The 21,998-nt window shown below is 49.5% G+C and overlaps 1 protein-coding gene across 8 annotated transcripts in view; it reads left to right on the top strand.

Annotated features, from left to right (window-relative positions):
• The first annotated feature begins 2,039 nt into the window (after nt 1–2,039).
• The window catches only part of WDR60 (WD repeat domain 60), a 97,573-nt gene continuing 77,614 nt past the window's right edge, over nt 2,040–21,998 (top strand). For 2 of the 8 annotated variants that reach the window (XM_033195092.1, XM_033195091.1), the window contains exons 1-6: nt 2,040–2,254; nt 13,750–13,886; nt 14,260–14,313; nt 15,654–16,074; nt 20,163–20,245; nt 20,827–21,174. In XM_033195092.1, the coding sequence (XP_033050983.1) occupies nt 13,821–13,886; nt 14,260–14,313; nt 15,654–16,074; nt 20,163–20,245; nt 20,827–21,174 (972 nt within the window). In that variant the 5' untranslated portion in view covers nt 2,040–2,254; nt 13,750–13,820. Of the gene's footprint in view, nt 2,255–6,588; nt 6,881–13,749; nt 13,887–14,259; nt 14,314–15,653; nt 16,075–20,162; nt 20,246–20,826; nt 21,175–21,998 lie in introns of all 8 variants that reach the window. The other 6 variants (XM_033195098.1, XM_033195095.1, XM_033195097.1 and 3 more) reach the window with 5 other exon arrangements.

The raw sequence follows: 21,998 nt of genomic DNA, 5'->3' as shown, positions 1-21,998 counted from the left end.
CACCAGCCGACCCATTGAGTACAGGGACTGAAAATGTCTCAGGCACCAATCTTAGGTTTTACAATAGTGATGTTATCCATAGGAGTCATTGGGGAGGTTTAGAATCTTGTGGCCTTTAGCTGCAGGACTCCTAAACCATAATTTCTAATCTCATGGCTAATTTGTTAGTCCTCCAAAGGCCATCTAGTCCCCAGCAAGAAGGGGGTTTGCATCATTCTCAGCAAACTATCACAAGAACAGAAAACCAAACACCACATGTTCTCAGTCATAAGTGGGAGTTGAATAATGAGAACACATGGATACAGGGAGGGGAACATCACACATAGGGCCTGTCGGGGGTTGGGGGGATAGGAGAGGGAGAGCATTAGGAGAAATACCTAATGTAGATGATGGGTTGATGGGTGCAGCAAACCACCATGGCACATGTATACCTATGTAACAAACCTTCACGTTCTGCACATGTACCCCAAATTTAAAGTATAATAAAAAACAGAAAAAGAAGGGGTTCATTTTGGGAAAGGCTGTTATCTTTCTTTCAAAGTTAAACTATCCTACAACCAGGAATGGACAAGGACAGCTTGGAGGTTACAAGCAAGATGGAGTCAGGTCAGATCTCTTTCACTGTCATAATTTTCTCAGTTCTAATTCTTGCAGAGGTGGTTTCAGACTTAAACTGTAGATCTAAAGTTACAATTGGCATGTCTTTATTTAAAGGAGGACACACATCTTGAAAGGTTTCCAGGCCAGCAAAACATTTACGCCTGGGAGACTTGTGGCGGCCGAGGTGCCCCGCCCTGCCTTCATGGGGGCCTGGCTGGCAGGAGCCTTGCAGCTTGCGAAGCAACAGCCGTGCATTTGGAAGAGGGTGTTGGGTGACTCGGCTTGTAACCACCCAAGGGGTTCACCTTGCCCGCTGCCTAGGCAGAGCTGATCAAGATAGGGGAATTGCAATAGAGAAAGAGTAATTCACGCAGAGCTGGCTGTGCAGGAGACTAGAGTTTTATTATTACTCAAATCGGTCTCCTCAAGCATTGAAGCATTCAGGGATCAGAATTTTCAAGGGTAACTTGGGTTGGGGTAAACCAGTGAGCCAGGAGTGCTGATTGGTCAGAGATGAAATCATAGGGAGTCAAAGCTGTCTTCTTGCCCTCATCAGTTCCTGGGTGAGGGGCCACAAGGTCAGATGAGCCAGTTTATTGATCTGGGTGGTGCCAGCTGATCCATGAAGTTCAGGGTCTGCAAAATATCTCAAACACTGATCTTAGGAGCAGTTTAGGGAGGGTCAGAATATTGTAGCCTCCACCTGCATGACTTCTAAACCATAATTTCTAATCTCGTGGCTAACATCAGTCCTACAAAGGCAATCAAGTTCCCAGACAAGAAGAAGGCCTGCTTTGGGAAAGGATTGTTACCGTCTGTGTTTATAAACTATAAACTAAGTTTCTCCCGAAGTTAGTTCAGCCCACTGCCAGGAAGGAACAAGCACATCTTGGAGGTTAAAAGCAAGGTGCTGTGGGTTGAGTTACATCTCTTTCACTGTCTTAGTCATAATTTTGGAAAGGCGGTTTCAGGCTTTCAGGCCCAACTTTCCCTTTGGCTGAAGGAGTTCAGGGGTCCTGAGATTTTTTGATTTTCCCTTACGTGTTGTATAAAAATAGTCTGTCAACGTTGAGTCCTGCCTACCTTACTGCTTGTTTTTCTCAAAAGACGACATATGGGAATATAATCGGTTAAGTGTAAAGCCTTATTCAAATGTAAAGCTCTTCCCAAGATCTGCTCTCCCTTTTTATCTTCCCCGACTGTCGGTCCGGTCCCGCGGGAATCCGGGGCGGGTTGGGGCGAGACGAGAGCCCCGGCACCCCAAGTCAGGGTACTGCACCTGCCCCTTGGGGAGACCAACGACCGCTCGGTCCTCTGCTGCTCCTGCCTGGCGGTTGCTAGGAGCCCAGGAAGCGCAGGCGCATTGGGAGGGGCCGCGGACCCGCCGAGCAGCGACCACTCGGCCTTCTCCTGCTCCTGCCTGCCAGGTGTTAAAATGCCGGGAATGCGCAGGCGCACTGTGAGAGACCGCAGGGCACGCTGGGCAGGGCCGCTCGGCCCTCTGCTGCTCCCGCCTGCCGGTTGCTAGGCGTTGGGACGCGCCTCCCGAAGTGTGCGGGGCTACAGGTGGCCTCCTTGGGGTGGGCCGCGCCTGGCCGGGGCCGAGGACACCGCGGCTGCCCGGGGCCTGCGAGAAGCAATGGAACCCGGAAAGGTCGGTGGGGCGCTGGGTCTGGGCGAGGGGTGGTGGAGCTTCGCGGACTCCGCCGAGCGTCGCTAGCAGCGCCGCCGCCGCCCTCCCTCTGCGCAGCGGTTCTCTTGACCGGGCCGGGGCTTCCCGGAGGAGCCGCGGTGCCTCCGAGGCAGGAAGGCATATGGAGGCGCAGCTGGCCGTTGGGGCGAGGGCTGGCCGGTCTCCGGGCTCCCGGCGGTCGGGAGAGGCGGTGTGTGCAGCCTCAGCCCTGCGGTCGCCGCCGCGGCCGGTCTCTCGCGCCCAGCGTGGGGGCGGCCTCGGCCCCTGCTGCGGGGCCGGGGTGGCGGAGGAGCCACGTTTAAAATTTTATTCAATTTTAGCTGATTTAAGTTTAAATATGACTTGTCACAGTTTAAGAGGTTGAGAGTGCAGCCTGGGTGCCTGAGTTTGAATTCCGGCTTTTGTTTTTACTTGTATGACCTTGGCAAAATTACTTAACAGCTCTTGTTTCCTAGTTCATTCAGTGGGCACAATAATAACGGCAGCATTATAGGGTGTTTAAGAAGATTAAGTGAGATATTATGTGTAAAAGTGCATAGACTAAACCAATGCCTGCTTTCATTAACACTCAATAAATGTTAGATATTACTGTATTATTCTGTTGTGTATTGATTCCCCACCAAAAGATGAATAATTTAGTTTGCATACATTTTCTTCTACCTTCACTCCTATTATTTTTCCCCTATCACTTACCTTTATGTGTTGAATAATATTCCTTAATTTGTATTTTCTGTTACATCAACCTTAGGGTGTTTTGTTGTTGTTGTTGTTGTTTTGAGACGGAGTCTCACTCTGTCACCAGCCTGGAGTGCAGTGGCGCGAACTTGGCTCACTGCAACCTCCGCCTCCAGGGTTCAAGCGATTCTCCTGCCTCAGCCTCCTGAGTAGCTGGGATTACAGGCGTGCGCCAGCACGCCCAGCTAATTTTTTGTATTTTTAGTAGAGATGAGGTTTCACCATGTTGGCCAGGATGGTCTCGATCTCCTGACTTCGGTTTTTTTTTTTTTTTTTTTTTTAAGATAATTCCCCTCTGTCGCCCAGGCTGGAGTACAGTGGCCCGATCTCTGCTTACTGCAACCTCCAACTCCCGGGTTCTAGCGATTTTCCTGCCTCAGCCTCCCGAGTAGCTGGGATTACAGACATGCGCCACCATGCCTGGCTAATTTTTGTATTTTTAGTAGAGATGGGCTTTCTCCATGTTGGTCAGGCTGGTCTCGAACTCCCGACCTCAGGTGATCCGCCTGCCTTGGCCTCCCAAAGTGCTGGGATTACAGGCGTGAGCCATCACGCCCAGCCAACCTTAGATAATATTTTTTAACTTTCCCCTAGTTAAGATTAGGAAGCTACTGCCCTACACTCTACATTTCTCCCTAAACCCACTAATTTCCTGACCCTGTCTGGTGTCAGGGTCAAAGGGGTCATCTTTTCTTACATTCAGTTAATGTACCACAATGGTTTTTGCTTCATATTTGGACCATGTCTTTCTTAAATGGCCCTATTTGCCTTTTTTTTTTCTTTTTGGCAAAAAAGAACATATGCTGTTTAAAATTTTTAAACCCTAGGATGTCTTCTAGCTTATTAATGTCATATCTGTTTAATGAAATCCTCTTAAAAGAAATTCTTCTAAGAGCTCACTATGTTCTCATCAGGACAAACTGTTTTCTAGACCTGCACAGAGCTATGACCTGGGAGTTCTTTCTCATTGTGCTTCCGGGTTAGGCCTACTGTTTCTTGGATCAAGTGTCTTCCTCTTTTTTGAAATCTCCCTGCTTTTTCCAATGGAGTATATCCTCACATACCTTTTTCTTTTCTTTTTTCTGAGACAGAGTCTTGCTGTTTCACCCAGGCTGGAGTGCAGTGGCGTGCTCATGGCTCACTGCAGCCTCCACGTCTCAGGCTCAAGCGGCGTTCTTGCCTCGGCCTCCCAAAGTGCTGGGACTACAGGTGTGAGCCACCATGCCTGGCCTATCGCATACCTTTTTAGACAAGAGTATATGTGGGAAGAAAACTGTATGCCCTAAGAATATCCTTATTATACTGATAGATTGTTTAAGAGTTTGGCTCAGCATAGAATTCTAAGAGCGAAATAATTTCCCAGAACTTTGAAGATGGTATACTTTTTGTCTTCTAGCAGTGTGTTTGACTGATGAGATATCTTTGTGAGTAACATTTTCTTTCTCTCCAGAAGATTTAGGATCTTTATCTGTGATGTTCTGAATATGGATGTAGTTTGTTATAGATCTTTTTCCATTTGTTATTTTTGACATTTGACCATCACTTGGGGTTTTATTCTGATACATATTTAATGAATAAACTTCTTTTTTTTTTGAAACAGTCTCGCTCTGTTGCCCACGCTGGAGTGCAATGGCATGATCTCAGCTCACTGCAACCTCCACCTCCCAGGTTCAAGTGATCCTCTTGTCTCAGCCTCCCAGGTAGCTGGGATTACAGATGTGTGCCATCATGCCCAGCTAATTTTTGTATTTTTAGCAGAGACAGGATTTCATCATGTTGGCCAGGCTGGTCTTGATCCGCCTGCCTCGGCCTCTCAAAGTGCTGGGATTATAGGCATGAGCCACTGTGCCCGGTCAGTAAATAAACATTTTTAAAGTAGCAAAAACAACAGAACCTCAGAGCTGGATATTTCATGGCAACTAATCAATTCCTGTAATAGGTTCTCAATTGCAAATCGGTCTTTAACTTTTTAGAAAGTTAACCCATGGGTCATTATAATCTAATTATATATCTATTATGCTGTGATAGAGAATTAATTAGTATAGTCTATTTCATAAGGTAAGGGGAAGGATAAAGTTTTCATGAGACTGTTGGAATACAATTGTATTGGATTATTTTGGTATTAGAGTTTTTTTTTTTGTTTTGTTTTTTGTTTTTTTTTGAGATGAAGTCTTGCTCTTGTCCCCCAGGCTGAAGTGCAGTGGCGTGATCTCAGCTCACTCCAATCTCCGCCTCCTGGGTTCAAGCAATTCTCCTGCCTCAGCCTCGCAAGTAGCTGAGATTACTACAGGCACGTGCCACTATGCTGGGCTGATGTTTTTTGTATTTTTAGTAGAGACAGTTTCACCATGTTGGCTAGGCTTGTCTGGAACTCTTGACCTCAGGTGATTCGCCTGCCTCAGTCTCCCAAAGTGCTGGGATGACAGGCGTGACCCACCTTGCCCAGCTGGTATTACAGCTTTTAGTACACACCAAGCTTTTCTTCAGTTTGTTTCATGGTGCTTAGCTGCTCACATAATTGATATCATGAATATAAATAGTTTTATGTTCTTTATTTGTACTGAGATCATACCAAGTTTCAGTATGTCGTAGCTGTTGAAAAAAACTTAATGGTGTCTTTGCAGGCTTTATACCTGCCTGCATGGTGACAATTTTCTTTAATATTAGCTCTTTAAAAACTCTTTAATTTATCTTACTTACAATGCATATGACTATTAATTTTTATGGTCAATGAAAATTTTAGAAATTTCTAAGTTTTTTTGTTACATACCAAACAATTGATAGGTAATGTGTGTTTATTGTTATGAAATTTATTTATCATAGCTTGAAAAATGTAAACATGTATGTTTGTGTTTTAGGTTATTCTTAGTTTAAAATAAATTTCTACCCTTTTTATTTTGATGTGAGATATGTACTAGTGATGTGAACTGTTTACGTACAGTGCAATGCCGTTTCATTCTGTTTTTAGAAAGGCTGAATGTTTTAGAGGAGATAGGGTGGGATTTCCAAGGCTGGTCCTCACTAATCCGCTTGTGGGGTTCCTCCTGAGAACCGCAGAGACTCTGGCGTGAACTCTCCATTCAAAGCCCTGTGCTGATTCTTGACGAAAGTTTAACACGGCTCCTAGCAGCCTAAGGCTCAACTCTGGGACAGCCCAGCTCAGGGTTGTCTGGAAGAGCTCAGGGCTATCAGAATAATTTACTGTTTTAGCCAACAACTGAGGATAAGTCCCTGACATCCTTTTTAAAGAGAGTTTAAAAGGTCTTAAATTATGAATCCTTCTCTGTCCCTTTGAGATGTCTCTAAATCTGCAATTCAGGAGTGTCTTTGAAAAGAGCAGAAAGGACAGGAGGGCCTCTGTTCCGGTCTCTCTGGGAAGATAGAATCCTAACTACTGTAATTATATCAGCTAGCAGACACAGCGAGCCGAATCTCAGTTACACTGACCAGCCTTTGTAATTTTTCACTTGAGCTCCCCTAGTCCAGGTTCTCCCCTAAAACACTCGCTCACCTCAGTGCAAACAGAAATGGAGCTCAGCTGTTTCCTGTCCTGCTTGCAGTTACAGAATGAAATCTGTTTCACCACTCCAACGTCTGGCATCCCGTTACCCACACTTCTCATCTGTCAGCCAAGTCTAGAAAGGAATCAGCCTGAGGTCAGCTCTGTCTACAAAGTAGACTCAGCGCAGTCCGCATTTTAGGCATCTGCCGCTTTGACATAGCAGCTCGCAAATGGGACTTGAATCTGCAAATACATGCATACCGAAAACACGGGTGCTCCCTGCAGCCACATTTGTCACACAGAGTGCGGAGTGTTAGAAACAGCCGGTGTGGTCACCAGCCAGGGCCTAGGTGGGTGAATTACGGTGACTGTAGGGAATAACCTTGAATTCAGCGATGGAAACTGATCATCCTAGTTTTCTTAGTTTCCGTTTTCTTGGGAGCACTTTTCCTACCAGGGAGCGTCAGTTACACAGTCAGGTAATAGAGTGAAGACCTGGATAGGCTGCATTTCATAATTTGGCCCTAAGTAATTTGATAACTTAAAAATTATAGTGTAAAGAATTTTGAAAAAAAACGAGGACAGCAAAAGGTAAATTATGTCTCAGTCCTAAAGGTGGGAGCCAGCCTTGCACTCTGGGTCTTTTAGCGTGGTCCCTAGTTTGGTGCGTTGCCATACCTGGTGAGTGAAGCACACTGCTCTGGCCGTTAGTGGCCCTGCTCATTCCAGTCTGTAAGTCTGAGAATTCACGTTGGTGTCGTTAACCTAAAGAAAATTCAGGCAAAATTAATTATAGAGACGATCAGGGCCACAGCCTGGGAAATACTGGCAGGTGCTCCAGAGAACAGAGGAGAGGCTCGAGTGTTGAAAGAGAAAAGGGCAAATCAGCAGAGGGGAGGATTACAAAATACTTTGTCAAGAATTCCCATTGGTTTACAGAAGTGACATTGATTATTGATGATTGATTGGTTATACATCACTGAACTGTAGGTTATGAGTTCTGGTGTCCAGTGTATGACATTGGTAGGTTAATTTATGGCTATTGGCCAGGTGTGGCGGCTCATGTCTCTAATCCTGGTACTTTGGGAGGCTGAGGTGGGAAGACTGTTTGAGGATAGGAGTCCAAGGCCAGCTTGGGCAACATAGCAAGACCCTATCTCTGAAGAAAAAAAAAAAAGCCTGGGCATTGTGTGCTATTCTGTGGCCCCAGCTGCTCAGGAGGCTGAGGTGGGAGGATTGCTTGAGCACAGGAGGTCGAGGCTGTAGTGAGCTGTGATAGCACCACTGCAATCCAGCCTGGGTGGCAGAATGAGACCCTTTCTCTAATAAGAATAATAGTAATATGGCTGTTGGTGGTGATGCTGAGTCAAGAGATCATAAAGCAGGCGGCTTATTTAGCTCCAGGTGTGGGGTGGGGAGAGCGGGTGGTCATTAGTTCCGGGTGTAGGGTGGGAGCGGGACGTCCTTAGCTCTGGGTGTTGGGGGAGAAGCGGGACACCCTTAGCTCCGGGTGTGGGGTGGGGAGAGCGGGTGGTCCTTAGTTCCGGGTGTAGGGGGGGAGCGGGACGTCCTTAGCTCCGGTGTGGGGTGGGAGCCGGACGTCCTTAGCTTTGGGTGTTGGGGGGGAAGCGGGACGTCCTTAGCTCCGGGTGTTAAGGGGGGGAGCGGGACGTCCTTAGCTCCGGGTGTTGCGGGGGGAAGCGGGACGTCCTTAGCTCCGGGTGTTGGGGGGGGAGCGGGACGTCCTTAGCTCCGGGTGTTGGGGGGGGAGCGGGACGTCCTTAGCTCCGGGTGTTGGGGGGGGAGCGGGACGTCCTTAGCTCCGGGTGTTAAGGGGGGAAGCGGGACGTCCTTAGCTCCGGGTGTTGGGGGGGGAGCGGGACGTCCTTAGCTCCGGTGTTGGGGGGGGAGCGGGACGTCCTTAGCTCCGGGTGTTGGGGGTGGGAGCGGGACGTCCTTAGCTCCGGGTGTTGGGGGGGGAGCGGGACGTCCTTATTTCCGGGTGTTGGGGGGGGGAAGCGGGACGTCCTTAGCTCCGGGTGTTGGGGGGGGAGCGGGACGTCGTTAGCTCCGGGTGTGGCGGGGAGTGAGACGTCACCACTGTCACATTTCAGTGACTCTGGATCTAAACATTTAAAGGAGCTCACATTCCTCAGATTAGTTTCTTTTCTTTCTCAGTGTCATGCAGGAAACAGGATGACGATGTCTGTGGACGTCAGTGCTATACCACTGGGTCCATGTAGGTGAATGTCACAGGGCTGGGCCGCCGTGTCTTCGTCGTGTAGGGACTCAGGCTGGATGGTGCCTTTGCTGCTTTGCACAGAGCTAGTGGTCATCCTGAAGGTCCAGAATGGATTTATGGTGGTGGCACTGGAAGGAAGAATGGATTTAGAAACATGTTAGAAGCAGAAATAGTGGCATCTGGTGACGCTTTCATCTGTTTATTTTTTAATAGAGATGGAGTCTCGCTGTGTCACCTGGGCTGGAGTGCAGTGGTGTTATCACAGCTCACTGCAGCCTTGACCTCCTGGGCTCCAGTGATCCTCCCATCTTAGCCTCCTGAGTAGCTGGGACTACGGTTGAACCACCGTGCTTGGCTGAATGTTCTTTTTTTAATAGAGATGGGGTCTTGCTGTGTTGCCCTGGCTGGTCTTGAACTCCTGGACTCAAGTAATCTTCCCACCTCAGCCTAGTAAAGTGCTAGGATTACAGGTGTGAGCCACCATGAAACCTGGCCCAAAATAACTTCCTTTAAACATTTCTTAATGTGTAATTAACTAGTTCAAATCAGTATTTAATTTTAACCTCTGACGAGTGCTTTCTAAAAGAGGAGGCTGGGTTGGAAAGCAAGGGGAGAAGCCCACTGTCCACAGGTGGCTGCAGATGCCAGTGGCACCTTCTTGCTGGAGTCCACCCAGCTGTCGGAGGTTATGTGGCAGGAGCAGTGAGCGTCAGGTCCAGGGGTTTCTGCTCTTTGGCTTACAGAGCGTGGAAGCCCGCACACCCACTTGGAGTGTGGGTCTGATGAGATGGCACAGGGGTGGAGTTTGATTTCCATCTGGGCCATGAGTGTCCTCCCTGCAAGTGATGTTTTGGCTCCACCACCTCTGATGGTGCACCTTGGAGGTGATTTCAGCCCAGGTTTACTTCTCCTTGGATTTCAGGATGAGATGAGAGTGGGGAAAAGAATTCCCTTAAAGCCCTGCATTGAGGGGAAGGGGAGTTAAATCAGTTTGATCTGTTTTGTTCGGGAGGCAAATCAAAGGGATGTAAACATTGTTCAGGGTTCTTACTGTACAGTTCTTAAAAGAGTTTTGTTATGAAAAGGTTCTGATGATTTAGTTGATGTGAATCAAGCGTAAATCGAGGGACAGAGGCCCTGGGGAGTTGGTGCTAGGCAGCCCCTTAACTCCTGTTTGCTCGCCATGTGCACGAAGGATGCCGGCCCAGGACACATGCTTGCAGATGCTGAAGACCGCAGGCTCCAGTTCTCATCCACTAGTGTGTGGGCTGAATCATGCTGATGGCTTTGTTGCCTAGCTCTCCTGATGTCTCGCCCTGTCCCCAGCTTGAGATTTGTTCTGATGGGAGTACTGGGGAACTTTGCCCATCGGTTCCATACTTGAAGAGTTGATTTTAAGCATGGATTGCTGGACTGCTCCATAGGGCAGAGTCTGAGGGCTGGTCAAGTTGGTCTATAAAAGGCCTTGGCAGAAGCATGTGGTTTACATGTGGCAAGTGGGGACCAACAGCACCGGAGCAGGGAAGCTGTAAATCGTTGTTGAACAATTTGAAACTCTAGAGAGGGAGACAGCATGGATAGAAAACTTGAGGGTAAACAGTCCATATTAGCTGAGTTTTAAGTGCTCCAAAGTAGTCAGCATTCTGTGCATTTAAGAAAATGGCCGTTTTTTTTCTTCCTGAAAACTAGAGAGACCAAAGAAAAATCCTGTGATCTCTGTGAGAGACCTCTTGTCTTGAGGGTTTTTAACTTTATCCGCATCAGTAATGTTAACAGCCATTAAGAAACCCCACTGGATGGGTTTGTGACATACTTACTTTTCACATTCTGAGCTGGTGGCCTTGTGCCTTCCCAGTGTCCCCTGAATGTCCTCAGCATCCCCTGTGTGTGGCACCCATGTCTCGTGGTTGAACTGTCCCCTAATGTTCTAGGTGTCCCTTCTCTGTGGTGCCCACGTCCCCTGGTTGGACTGCCCCTTCATGTCCTGGGATCCCCTCTCTGTGGCACCCACGTCTCCTGGGTCTCCTTGTTGGACTGTCCCTGAGTATCCTGGGCGTCCCCTCTCCGGTCACTCGTGTCCTGGGTTCCATTCAGCCCTTTTGTAGGTCCTATATTAAACCTTTCTGTAGAAGTTAACTTTAAATAAAAAGAGTTGGCCAGGCACGGTGGCTCACACCTGCAATCCCAGCACTTTGGGAGGCTGAGGTAGGCGGATCACCTGAGGTCGGGAGTTCGAAACCAGCCTGACCAACATAGAGAAACCCCATCTCTACTAACATTATGAAACTTAGCCGTGCGTGGTGGCGGGCGCCTGTAATCCCAGCTACTCGGGAGGCTGAGGCATGAGAATTGCTTGAACCTAGGAAGTGGAGGTTGCAGTGAGCTGAGATCATGCCACTGCACTCTAACCTGGGTGACAGAGTGGGTCAAAAAAAATTATTTAATATATTTATGAGGTATTACAGCTTTTTTTGTTTGCCCTAATTTTCCCATGACCAGGAAGAATTTTAGTGGCTTGCCCATGAAAAGTTTCCATTTTTCATTTGGACTAAATCTGTTTTTTTTTGAAACAAACTCCCAAATGCTTCCTGTATTTGTACCTTTAAGGAAGTATTTCTCCAAGGGAAGAATTAGATAGTTATGGTATATTCTCTGCAGGAAATCATCCTTGACTGCTTTTGCTTAGCTGAAGTTAGGTTTATCATCAAGCTCTGTTGTACCAGGGTTGTGGGGTTGTGGGGTTGTACCCTGTGTTGTTGGAGTATTTTACTGTGGTGTGGTGATACGCAGTTAGGGTTAGCATGAAGCTCTGTTGTACTGGGGTTGTAGGGTTGTACCCTATGTTGTTGGAGTGTTACTGTGGCGTGGTGATAAATGGGTAGGTTTTACCGGGGTCGTAAGGTTGTAGCCTGTGTTGTTGGAGTGTGTTACTGTGGCATGGTGAGAAGTGGTTAGGTTTGGCATGAAGCTCTGTTGTAGTGGGGTTGTAGGGTTGTACCCTGTGTTGTTCGAGTGTTACTGTGGCGTGGTGAGAAGTGGGTTTTACTGGAGTTGTAGGGTTGTACCCTATGTTGTTGGAGTGTTACTGTGGCGTGGTAATAAGCACCTGTGTGTTCTGCACTGAGGTTCTGCTCAGGCCTCAGTGCAGCTGTGGAGCGGGAGCAGCACAGAAGAAGGAGCTGTGGCTGCACTGGCAAAGCTCATGCTCCCCTCAGGGAGACCAGCATGGATCTTGTCGGAATCACCATCTCGAGGGTTGCCAGGAGGCGGTGGTGCAGTGTGACAGGAGGCGCCCCAGCTGGGGGCGAGGGTGCAGAAGGGGAGTCCCAACCTTGCCTTAGAGCACAGTCAGCCCTTCCTGTCCTCCGGTTCCTGTGGGTCGGGGTTTGGGGGTGGCATGGGGGGACGTTAGGGTGCAGTCCTCACGCTCTCTGAAGGTTGGGTTGGGCTTAGGGGCCCTTCTGAGGTGTGGGCTGGTGCCGGCCTCTGCCTGGGCCTCCCCAGGAGTGCTTGGGCATCCTTGTGCTATGGCAGCTGCGTCTCCCAGGGTGTGCAGTGAGAGCAAGTGGGCGCCACAGCCAGGTGGAAGCTCTGGAAGGGACCCTGAGCAGGAAGGCACACAGCTAGGCCTCCACCCCGCCCTCCTCATCAGAAGTGTGGCCGGGCGGGCGGCTTGAGCTCAGCAGTTTGGGCAACGTGGCGGAACTCTGTCTCTACAAAATACAAATATTAGCCAGGTGTCATCCCAGCTATTTGGGAGGATGACTTGAGCCAAGATTGCGCCACTGCACTCCAGCCTGGGTGACGGAACCAGACCCTGTCAGAAAAACAAAAAGACGACGATGAAGAAGAGTGTGACATAGAATCTGGCCCACATTCACCGGAAGGGGAATCGGCTTGACTTGTAAAAGAAGGGTTGTTGAAGAGTCAGTGGAAATGTTTTAAGACCACGGCACCTTGTTATTTTAGTATTCCCCCTCAGATTCTTAGAACGGTTGGATACCTGGTGAGCCGGCTGCCTGGATGCCTCCTTTCCCGGCACACACAGTGTGGATTCTCTGACGGCTGGTGGTGAGGCACTGCGACGTGCTCAGCAGTGCTGCTGACAGAGGACTAAGACAGGCCTTCCTTTCCGGAAGGTGAGGACTTAGCTGGAGGGATGTCATCACTCTTGAAAGGTGGATTATCCAGCGAGGAGCAAACGCTTTCGTGGTAGAGAACAGCAAACATGAGAGGAGTTGGATGGCATTTTTGGGCCTGGGGCCTTTTTTGGGTTTTATCTGCGCAGCCCCGGCTCTGCAGCAGTGCTCGGTGTGTGTGAGGAGCTTGGTGTTTATTTGCTGAATACAAGTACAGGGCCCGTGAGGGCCAGAGAGACAGGTGAGCTTGGGGGCCCACCGGTTACCCAGTGCAGCAGACGGGTGTGACCGGGTGTCCTCAGGGATGGGCAGGCTTTCCCTGGCGACTGTTGAGCGTTCACTCCACAGGGATCGGTTCTGTTCCTGACGTGTGTTGGCGCTTGGCAGGACTCCAGAGCTGAAAGCTGCTGAGCCTCGCGATGCCTCACTGTGCTCATTAGAAAAATGGAGCTGATAGCCTTCTTAGTAGGGTTATGAGAGTGAAATATTGTGCTTGACTCAGGATAGCATGTGGTACGCACCAGATGCTAAACTCATTTCTGTCTGTCATACATCCCAGCTGCTGTTGCTGTGTAAAGGGCCGTGGTGTGAGACAACAGCCGCCGTCTAATTTTCTCACATACTCTGTGGATCAGGAGAGCTCACAGCAGCAGGCTTAGTTCTGTCGCTGATACCTGGGGCCTCGGCTGGGGAGACTCGAGGTTCGGGAGGTGGTGACTCATGGGGGGCGGCGGGAGCTGTGCCTCTCACGCACCTGCCCTGGGGTTGGCTGTGAGGGACCCTCCGGGCTGTGGCATCCGCAGGGGCCTCTCCCCAGGGCTGCTTCTCTTCCTCACAGGGGAGTATCTGGATCTGTGGCCCAGGAGGACCAGGTGGAAACCCATTGTCCTGGGAGGCCCACGATGCCTTATGTCCTGGTTGAGCCCAGCAGCCGCGGAAGGAGCACAGACTCCTTCTGTGCGCAGCAGTTGGGACGTGAGTCTGTTGTGGCTGTTTTTGGAAAATACAGTCTGACACAAGATATTTTAAACCCACAGAATATTTGTCCTTCCTCTGTTGTTCAACTGCTGTTGTAACTTGTTTTCACTTTTATTTTGTAATATTTAATAGTTTTTGAAGTAGCCAAAGGGATACATTTTATAATAATGTGTCATTTTAGACTAGTGAATAATTTTTAAAAATCTGTATTTCTGTTACCTTTTATTCCAGGAAGTAGAGAGTATTTTCTGGCATGTCAAGAATTAACTGCCATTGATTTAAATGGCCTAATGGAAAAGCTGCTCACTAGAGCACAGGCAATTAATTATTTTAAACTTTAAACCTTCTAACTTTATACTTTTCTATTTAGAGAAGAACCAAAGATGATACCTGGAAAGCAGATGACCTCAGAAAACATCTCCGGGTAATGACTGTAAAGATTTGGATTGGGGTCTGTGAGGGACTCGTGTGGTTTTCTTGGATCCACTTTACCTGGTACACAACACTGTGTAACTTTGGTTACGTGTGCCTCACTGCAGAAGTACTTTCAACTCAGAGGTGAAGGCGTGCAGCTCACAATCCCTCCGGAATGTTTGTTAAGCCAGGTGGACCCTCCCACCGCTCGTGGGGCCCTGCCATGTCTCAGGAGCCTCTGCACTGCTCCGGGATGGGGGTGCTGGCTTCAGGGGCTGCAGCGGTGGGGTGGGGAGAGGGGCTGTGGGACGGCGGTGAGAGGGGGAGAGGGGCTCTGGGACGGCGGTGGGGTTGGGGGAGGGGCTCTGGGACGGCGGTGGGGTGGGGAGAGGAGCTTTGGGACGGAGAGAGTCCTCGTTTGTATGGGGCCCAGGTGGTTTGTGTCTTAGCAACTTTAAAACACAGCTTCGGTATCTCTCTTTTAACACATGTAGTATTTTATTTATTTATTTTTAATTAATTTTACTCTATGTTTTAGAGATGGGGTCTTACCCTTTTACCCAGGCCAGAGGGGAGTGGTGAAATCATAGCTCACTGCAACCTTGACCTTCTGGGCCTAAGCTGTCCTCCCGCCTCAGTCTCTCGAGTAGCTGGGACTACAGACATGAACCACCAGGCCTGCTACTTTTTAAATTTTTTAATTTTTGGGGTAAGATGCGGATCTTGCTGTGTTGCTCGGGCTAGCCTTGAACTCCTGGCCTCAGGCAATCCTTCTGCCTCAGCCTCCCAAAGTGCTGGGATAGTAGGTGTGAGGTACCATGCCTGGCCCTACTTATTTTTTTTTAATTTTACTTTATTTTTCACATTTAGGGGTTATAGGTGCAGGTTTCTTAAATGCGTATCTTGCGGAGTGGTGAAGTCTGGGCCATTAGTGCACCTGACACCTGAATTGTACCTGACACCCGAATTGTACCTGTCACCCAAATTGTACCTGTCACCCGAATTGTACCTGTCACCCGAATAGTGACCATTATACCCAATAGGTAATTTTTCACCCTCTGATACACATAGTATTTTAGATTTGATTTGCCGATAAATGTGAATGTCCATGATATCAGGGGTGTGGGTGGGCAGTTGTAGAAATCTAAGCTTGACTCCATGTCCTTTAGTGTTCTAAGAACCTCCATGCAGGCCCTGACCCGTCTAGGATTGGGAACAGATTGGAAAGCAGCTGAATGCAAATATGTTTTAAGGTCCTTCAGCTCTATGTGCTTCTCACATTCAGGTATTAAAAGTCTAATGGAAATCTGCCTTCCTGGTCACGGAGGACCCTTTGTTCTATTGTTTTAGGCCATCCAGTCAGGCGGTTCCAAGGAAGAAAAGAAGCACAGAGAGAAGAAGCTGCGTAAGGAGTCTGAGATGGACCTTCCTGAACATAAGGAGCCGAGGTGCAGGGATACCGACCAGAATGCCAGGAGCAGAGACAGGGCGGCTGAAGTCCACACTGCTAAGGAGAGTCCTCGTGGGGAGAGGGACAGAGACAGACAGAGGGAGAGGAGAAGAGACGTAAAAGACCGGGAGAAAGAAAAGCTGAAGGAGAAACATCGAGAGGCAGAAAAGTCTCACAGCAGAGGAAATGACAGGGAAAAAGGAAGAGACAGAAGGGCCCAGAAGGAAGAGCCCCGGCCGACCGCAGCCCACCACAACCTGCTGGGCCAGCAGACACATGACCGGCAGCTCCTGGAGCGGGCGGAGAGGAAAGGCCGCTCAGGTGGGTCCCCGTTTGCCTTCCTGCAGGGCTGTTTCGCTGCTGGTGACAGGTTGATAGCTCACTCCCTCCCCTCTCTCCCTCCCTCCCCTTCCTCCCCTCTCTCCCCTCCCTCCCCTCTCTCCCCTCCCTCCCTCTCTCCCCTCCTCCCCTCTCTCCCTCCCCTCCCTCCCTCCCATCTCTCCCCTCCCATCTCTCCCCTCCCTCCCCTCCCTCTCTCCCTTCCCTCCCCTCCTCCTCCCTCCCCTCTCTCCCCTCCCTCCCTCTCTCCCTTCCCTTCCCTCCCCTCCCTCCCTCCCCTCTCTCCCCTCCCTCACTCCCTTCCCTCCCTCTCTCGCTCCCCTCCCTCTCTCCGTCCCTTCCCTCCCCTCCCTCCCTCCCTCTCTCCCCTCCCTCACTCCCTTCCCTCCCTCTCTCGCTCCCCTCCCTCTCTCCCCTCCTTCCCTCCCCTCCCTCCCCTCCCTCACTCCCTCCCCTCCCTCCCACCCCTTCCCCTCCCTCCCCCCCTCTCTCTCCGTGTCTCCCTCCTTCCCTCCTTCCCCTTTCCTTTTTTTTCTGGTCAGGGTCTTGCTCTGCCCCCAGGCTAGAGTGCAGTGGTGCCATCACAGCTCATGGCAGCCTCAGCTTCCTGGGCTCAAGTGATCCTCCCACCACAGCCTCCCAAAGCATTGGCATTACAGACGACAGCCACTGTGCCCAGCTGGCTCTATTTGTTTTAAAAGTTCTTGCTGTTTGGGACATTTTCCTCTTTTGAAATGTTCATTCATTATTTTTGTTTTCTCTCATAGTTTTCACAAATGTTTTATCTTTGAAGTCAGATATTCTCTCTCTTGTGGGGTGTGTGTGTACTTTTTATCATTGTTGCCTTTTGGTATTTTAAAAACTCATTCAGGCCAGGTGTGGTGGGTCATACCTGTAATCCCAGCGCTTTGGGAGGCTGAGGTGGGAGGATTGCTCCAGCCCAGGATTTTGAGACCAGCTTGGGCAACATAGGGAGACTCCATCACTACAAAAAATAAAAAAGTTAGCTGTGTGTGGTGGTGCTTGCCTGTAGTTCTAGCTATTTGGTAGGCTGAGGTGGGAGGATCCCTTGAGCCCAGGAGGTTGAGGCTGCAGTAAGCTATGATTGTGTCACAGCCTGGGCAACAGAGTGAGACCCTGTCTCAAAAGAAAAAACGAAAACTCAAAAAACCATTTAGCTAGCCAGGCGTGGTGGCTCACGCCTGTAATCCCACACTGTGGGAGGCCAAGGTGGGTGGAACACCTGAGGTCAGGAGTTCGAAACCAGTCTGGCCAACATGGTGAAATCCCATCTCTACTAAAAATACAAAAAATTTAGCCAGGCATGGTAGCATGCGCCTGTAATCCCAGCTACTCAGGAGGCTGAGGCAGGGAAATTGCTTGAACCAGGGAGGTGGAGGTTACAGTGAGCAGAGATTGTGCCACTGCACTTCAGACAGAGCCTAATTAATTTTAACAGTAGCTGTCCTACTATTTAATGTTCGTTTCAAAATGATTGTTTTTGACGTTTTTGGTATTTATTTGCGGTAACATCTTTTGTTCTCAGATCACCCTTTTTTTGGCTACCTGCTCGTTTTTTCAATGTGGTGTTGAAAGGAATTGTACTGGAAAGACTTTTGAAAACTGATTGCAGACTAGACTCTCTCAAGTTCTTTCCTCTGTATGTCTCTTCTCTGTATGTCCTTTCTTTCCGTACCGCCCATCTGTGCAGTGTGGCCTTTATCCAGGACTGGGTCCCCAGCCCTCTTCTCCAGCAACCCCTTGCCCTTGCTGGCTGGATCTAGTCTCATGGTTTTCAATACTGTTTGTCTCTGTCCTCGTTTCCAAGTTTTTACCCCCAGCTGGGCATTGTCCCTGAATTCCAGGCTTGTGTATCCCCTGTGTTTTGATGTCTAATAGATAACACAAACGCAGTGTACCCCACACGGAGCTTCCGGTAGCCCCTCCACACCGGCTGCGCTGCAGGCTTGCCCATCTCAGTCGATAGCACCTGCATCCTCGCGTCCTGAGGTCAGAAGACCTGGGACGTATCCCGATGCCCCGCTTTCTCTTCCAGTCTCTCGGAGAGTCCTGGGGTTTCCACCTTGAAAATTACCTGAAACGGGGCTCTCCCTCTGTAGCCCAGACTCCTAGAGGTGTGCTCAGTGCGTGGTAAATGCCTTTTTTTTTTTTTCTGAGGAGTCTCGCTCTGTCGCTCAGGCTGGAGTGCAGTGTTGCAGTCTCTGCTCACTGCATCCTCTGTCTCCTGGGTTCAAGCAGTTCTCTTCCTCACCCTCCCGAGTAGCTGAGATTACAGGCGCACACCACCACGCCCAGCTGATTTTTGTATTTTTAGTAGAGACGGGGTTTCATCATGTTGGCCAGGCTGTTCTTGAACTCCTGACCTCGTGATCCACCTGCCTCGGCCTCCCAGAGTGCTTGGATGACAGGCGTGAGCCACCGCGCCCGGCCTGGTAAATGCTTTTTGAATGAATGCACTTTGCCTCAGTGATCTTTGAAAGTTTAACTTTGCCCTGATCTTTTGAAGTGTCCACTCTCTGAATTTTACATCTGATGCCTTTTTTTGTGTGCAGATTCAGAAGTGAAAGTCCAGCTTTCCTTGTTGGATGATGCTTTGGTGTCATCCGTACCTGCCTGGCTCTCTTTGCCCCCGTCTCTCTTGCAGGTCACGCTGGGCCTTGGTGCTTCAGCCTCCCCAGCCCAGGATGGATGCTGTAGCCTGGTGCCCTGGGGGTCCTTGTTTATTCAGGGGCCTCTGACTTCCTTGGTCCCCTCAGCAGTGGGGGTGTCAGGAGGTATGGGGGCTGCTCTGGGTCCTCAGTGCAATCCAGGAGGGCAGGCATTTCCCTGGAGCTCACATTTGGCTAAAGTGTTTGGCTGACTGGGCTCGTTCTCCTGTTCAGACTAAGCTCTGCTTCTGCATGATGCGCAGAAACCCTGAAGCTATATGAGTTTGGTCTGGTGCCCTCTTGAATTTCCAAGGGTTACTCAGACATTTGCCTGGTTGCTTCAGCAGCAAACTGAGCGAGGCAAGAAGTCTCTCTGTTCCTTAGTGTTCGAGTCTGTCCTCATCCTGCTATAAAGAAACACCTGAGGCTGGGGAATTTATAAAGAAAAGAGGTTTAACTGGCTCACAGTTGTGCAGGCGTACAGGAAGCGTGGCTGCGAGGCCACAGGAGACTCACAGTCCTGGGGGAAGGTGAAGGGAAGCGGTCATGTCTTACAGGGCTGGAGCAGGAGGAAGGGAGGGAGCGGGGAGGCGCCGCGGAGGAGAGCGAGAGTGGGGAGGCGCCGCGGAGAGAGGGAGCGGGGAGGCGCCGCGGAGAGAGCGAGAGCGGGGAGGCGCCGCGGAGGGAGCGGGAGCGGGGAGGCGCCGCGGAGGGAGCGGGAGCGGGGAGGCGCCGCGGCGGGAGCGGGAGCGGGGAGGCGCCGCGGAGGGAGAGGGAGCGGGGAGGCGCCGCGGAGGGAGCGGGAGCGGGGAGGCGCCGCGGAGGGAGCGGGAGCGGGAGCGGAGCGGGAGCGGGGAGGCGCCGCGGAGGGAGCGGGAGCGGGAGCGGGAGCGGGGAGGCGCCGCGGAGGGAGCGGGAGCGGGAGCGGGAGCGGGAGCGGGGAGGCGCCGCGGAGGGAGCGGGAGTGGGGAGGCGCCGCGGAGGGAGAGAGCGGGGAGGCGCCGCGGAGGGAGTGGGGAGGTGCCACGCACTTTTAAACAACCAGATCTTGTGAGAACTCAGTATCACAAGAACAACACCGGGGGAAATTCACCCCCATGATCCAGTCACCTCCCACCAGGTCTCACCTTCAGCACTGGGGACTACATTTCAGCATGAGATTTGGGTGGGGACGCAGATCCAAACCATATCACTTAGATTGCCATTTTCATCTCCTTCTTCTTTTTAAATTTGATACTAGAACTCTTCATTCTTGAATTGGAGACGTGTTTTAGTTGAAGAATTTTTTAAATACTTATTAATAAGCATAAAATGTGCAATACCATCCGTAGCAAGATGTTAAAAGAGCTTTTTGATGTGCTAACATTTGGGAGTATTAAAAATATGTTTTACTTCTTGTAGTAAGTAAAGTAAGAAGTGGAGAGAAAGATGAAGACTCTGAAAGAGGAGATGAAGACAGAGAAAGAAGATACCGAGAAAGAAAGGTATACGAAGCAAGGCCTGGGGAAAGGTTTTCCAAACGTTGCCAAGTAAAGGATATTTTAAACATTATTGTTAGAAGCATTTTTAGAAAATGTCCTAAGCCAGGATTTCAGGCCTGGAAAAGGCCTCCAGCACTGTGTGTAGTCAGTTTCTTTCTCCCCATGGTCGAATGTGTTTTTCTGATTCTGTATAAAATGGTGTAGTGTCTGCATATAACCTACGCACATCCTCCTGGATGCTTTAAATCATCTCCAGATTACTTAAAATCCCTAATGCAATATAAATGAGATGTAAATAGTTTTTATTGTTTAGGGTGTAATGACAAGCAAAAAGTCTGCATATGTTTAATACAGACATGATTTTCTTTGAATGTGTTTGATCCGTGGTTGGTTGGATCTGTTGTTGCGGAACCCACTGAGAGAGAGGCCGGCTGCACTTCTGTTTGATGTGCTCCTGTGTTTCTCAGCTTGTTGGTTTGATCTGTGGTTGATTGGATCTGTTGTTGTGGAACCCACGGAGAGGGAGGCCGTCTGCGCTCCTGTTTGACGTGCTCCTGTGTTTCTCAGCTTGTTGTGTTTTACAGCTGCAGTACGGAGACAGCAAGGACAACCCTCTCAAGTACTGGCTTTATAAAGAAGAAGGTGACAGGAGACACAGGAAGCCCAGAGAGCCAGATCGAGACAAGAAACACCGAGAAAAAAGCAGCACGAGGGAAAAAAGAGAGAAATATTCCAAAGAGAAAAGTAATTCATTCTCTGAAAAAGGGGAAGAAAGACATAAAGAAAAGCGACACAAAGAAGGCCTTCATTTTGATGATGAGAGGCACCGAAGCAGCGTGGATAGAAAAGAGAGATCAGCAAAAGACGAGCACAAGAAAAGGGAATCCAAGGTACCCCTTCCGATGCTTCGTTGCCTTCACAGCCGCCACAGGGTCAGCGCTCTCAGAGGAGGCTTATCGGGTCGTGTTGCCAAAGTTGAGATTTGTGGCCCGGTAGTAGTAATTTAGGAGAAATGCGACTCAGGTCTTGATGATGTGGTTAGTACAGACAGATTACTAATCTCCTAAGAAATGTGATGTCAATATTTTGATTATATTCTGAATGTACTTTTAACAGATACTTGGAAATCTATCATAAAATTTTTAAAATCTGGCTGGACGTGGTGGCTCATGCCTGTAATCCCAGCACTTTGGGAGGCCAAGGTGCGGATCACCTGAGGTCAGGAGTTCGAGACCAGCCTGACCAACATGGTGAAACCCCATCTCTACTAAAAATAAAAAAATTAGCAGGGCATGGTGGCATGTGCCTGTAATCTCAGCTACTCTGGAGGCTGAGGGAGGAGAATTGCTGGAACTCGGGAAGGAGAATCGCTGGAACCCAGGAGACATAGGTTGCAGTGAGCTGAGATCACACCACCGCACTCCAGCCTGGGTGATGGAGCGAGACTCTATCTCTCAAAAAAAAAAAAATTTGAAATTTAACATTGAAAAGGAAGCTGGTAGGTTTTAAAGTGGAAATTAAGTGAATAATTAGCAAACGTTTCAACCAGAATTGGTATAAGTTTGCAAAAAAAGCAAAACAAGACAGAACAAAAATGTAAAAGCATTGACTGCAGAGGATCCAATTTCCCTCTCAGGCCTGTGGGTTTCATCCCTGTACTTAGGATTTTCCTGGAGGTGTTTTAGCACCTTTTGTTCTCAGCATGCTTTTTGCTGCTCTGTTTTTACAGAATCTGAAGCTAATATGATTTTGTTTA

Source organism: Trachypithecus francoisi, unplaced genomic scaffold, assembly GCF_009764315.1.
Source record: "Trachypithecus francoisi isolate TF-2019V2 unplaced genomic scaffold, Tfra_2.0 Lachesis_group4, whole genome shotgun sequence".
In the NCBI taxonomy this organism is placed as follows: domain Eukaryota; kingdom Metazoa; phylum Chordata; class Mammalia; order Primates; family Cercopithecidae; genus Trachypithecus; species Trachypithecus francoisi.
Note: the sequence above shows the minus strand (reverse complement) of the source record. Positions and strands in the feature narration are given on the sequence as shown.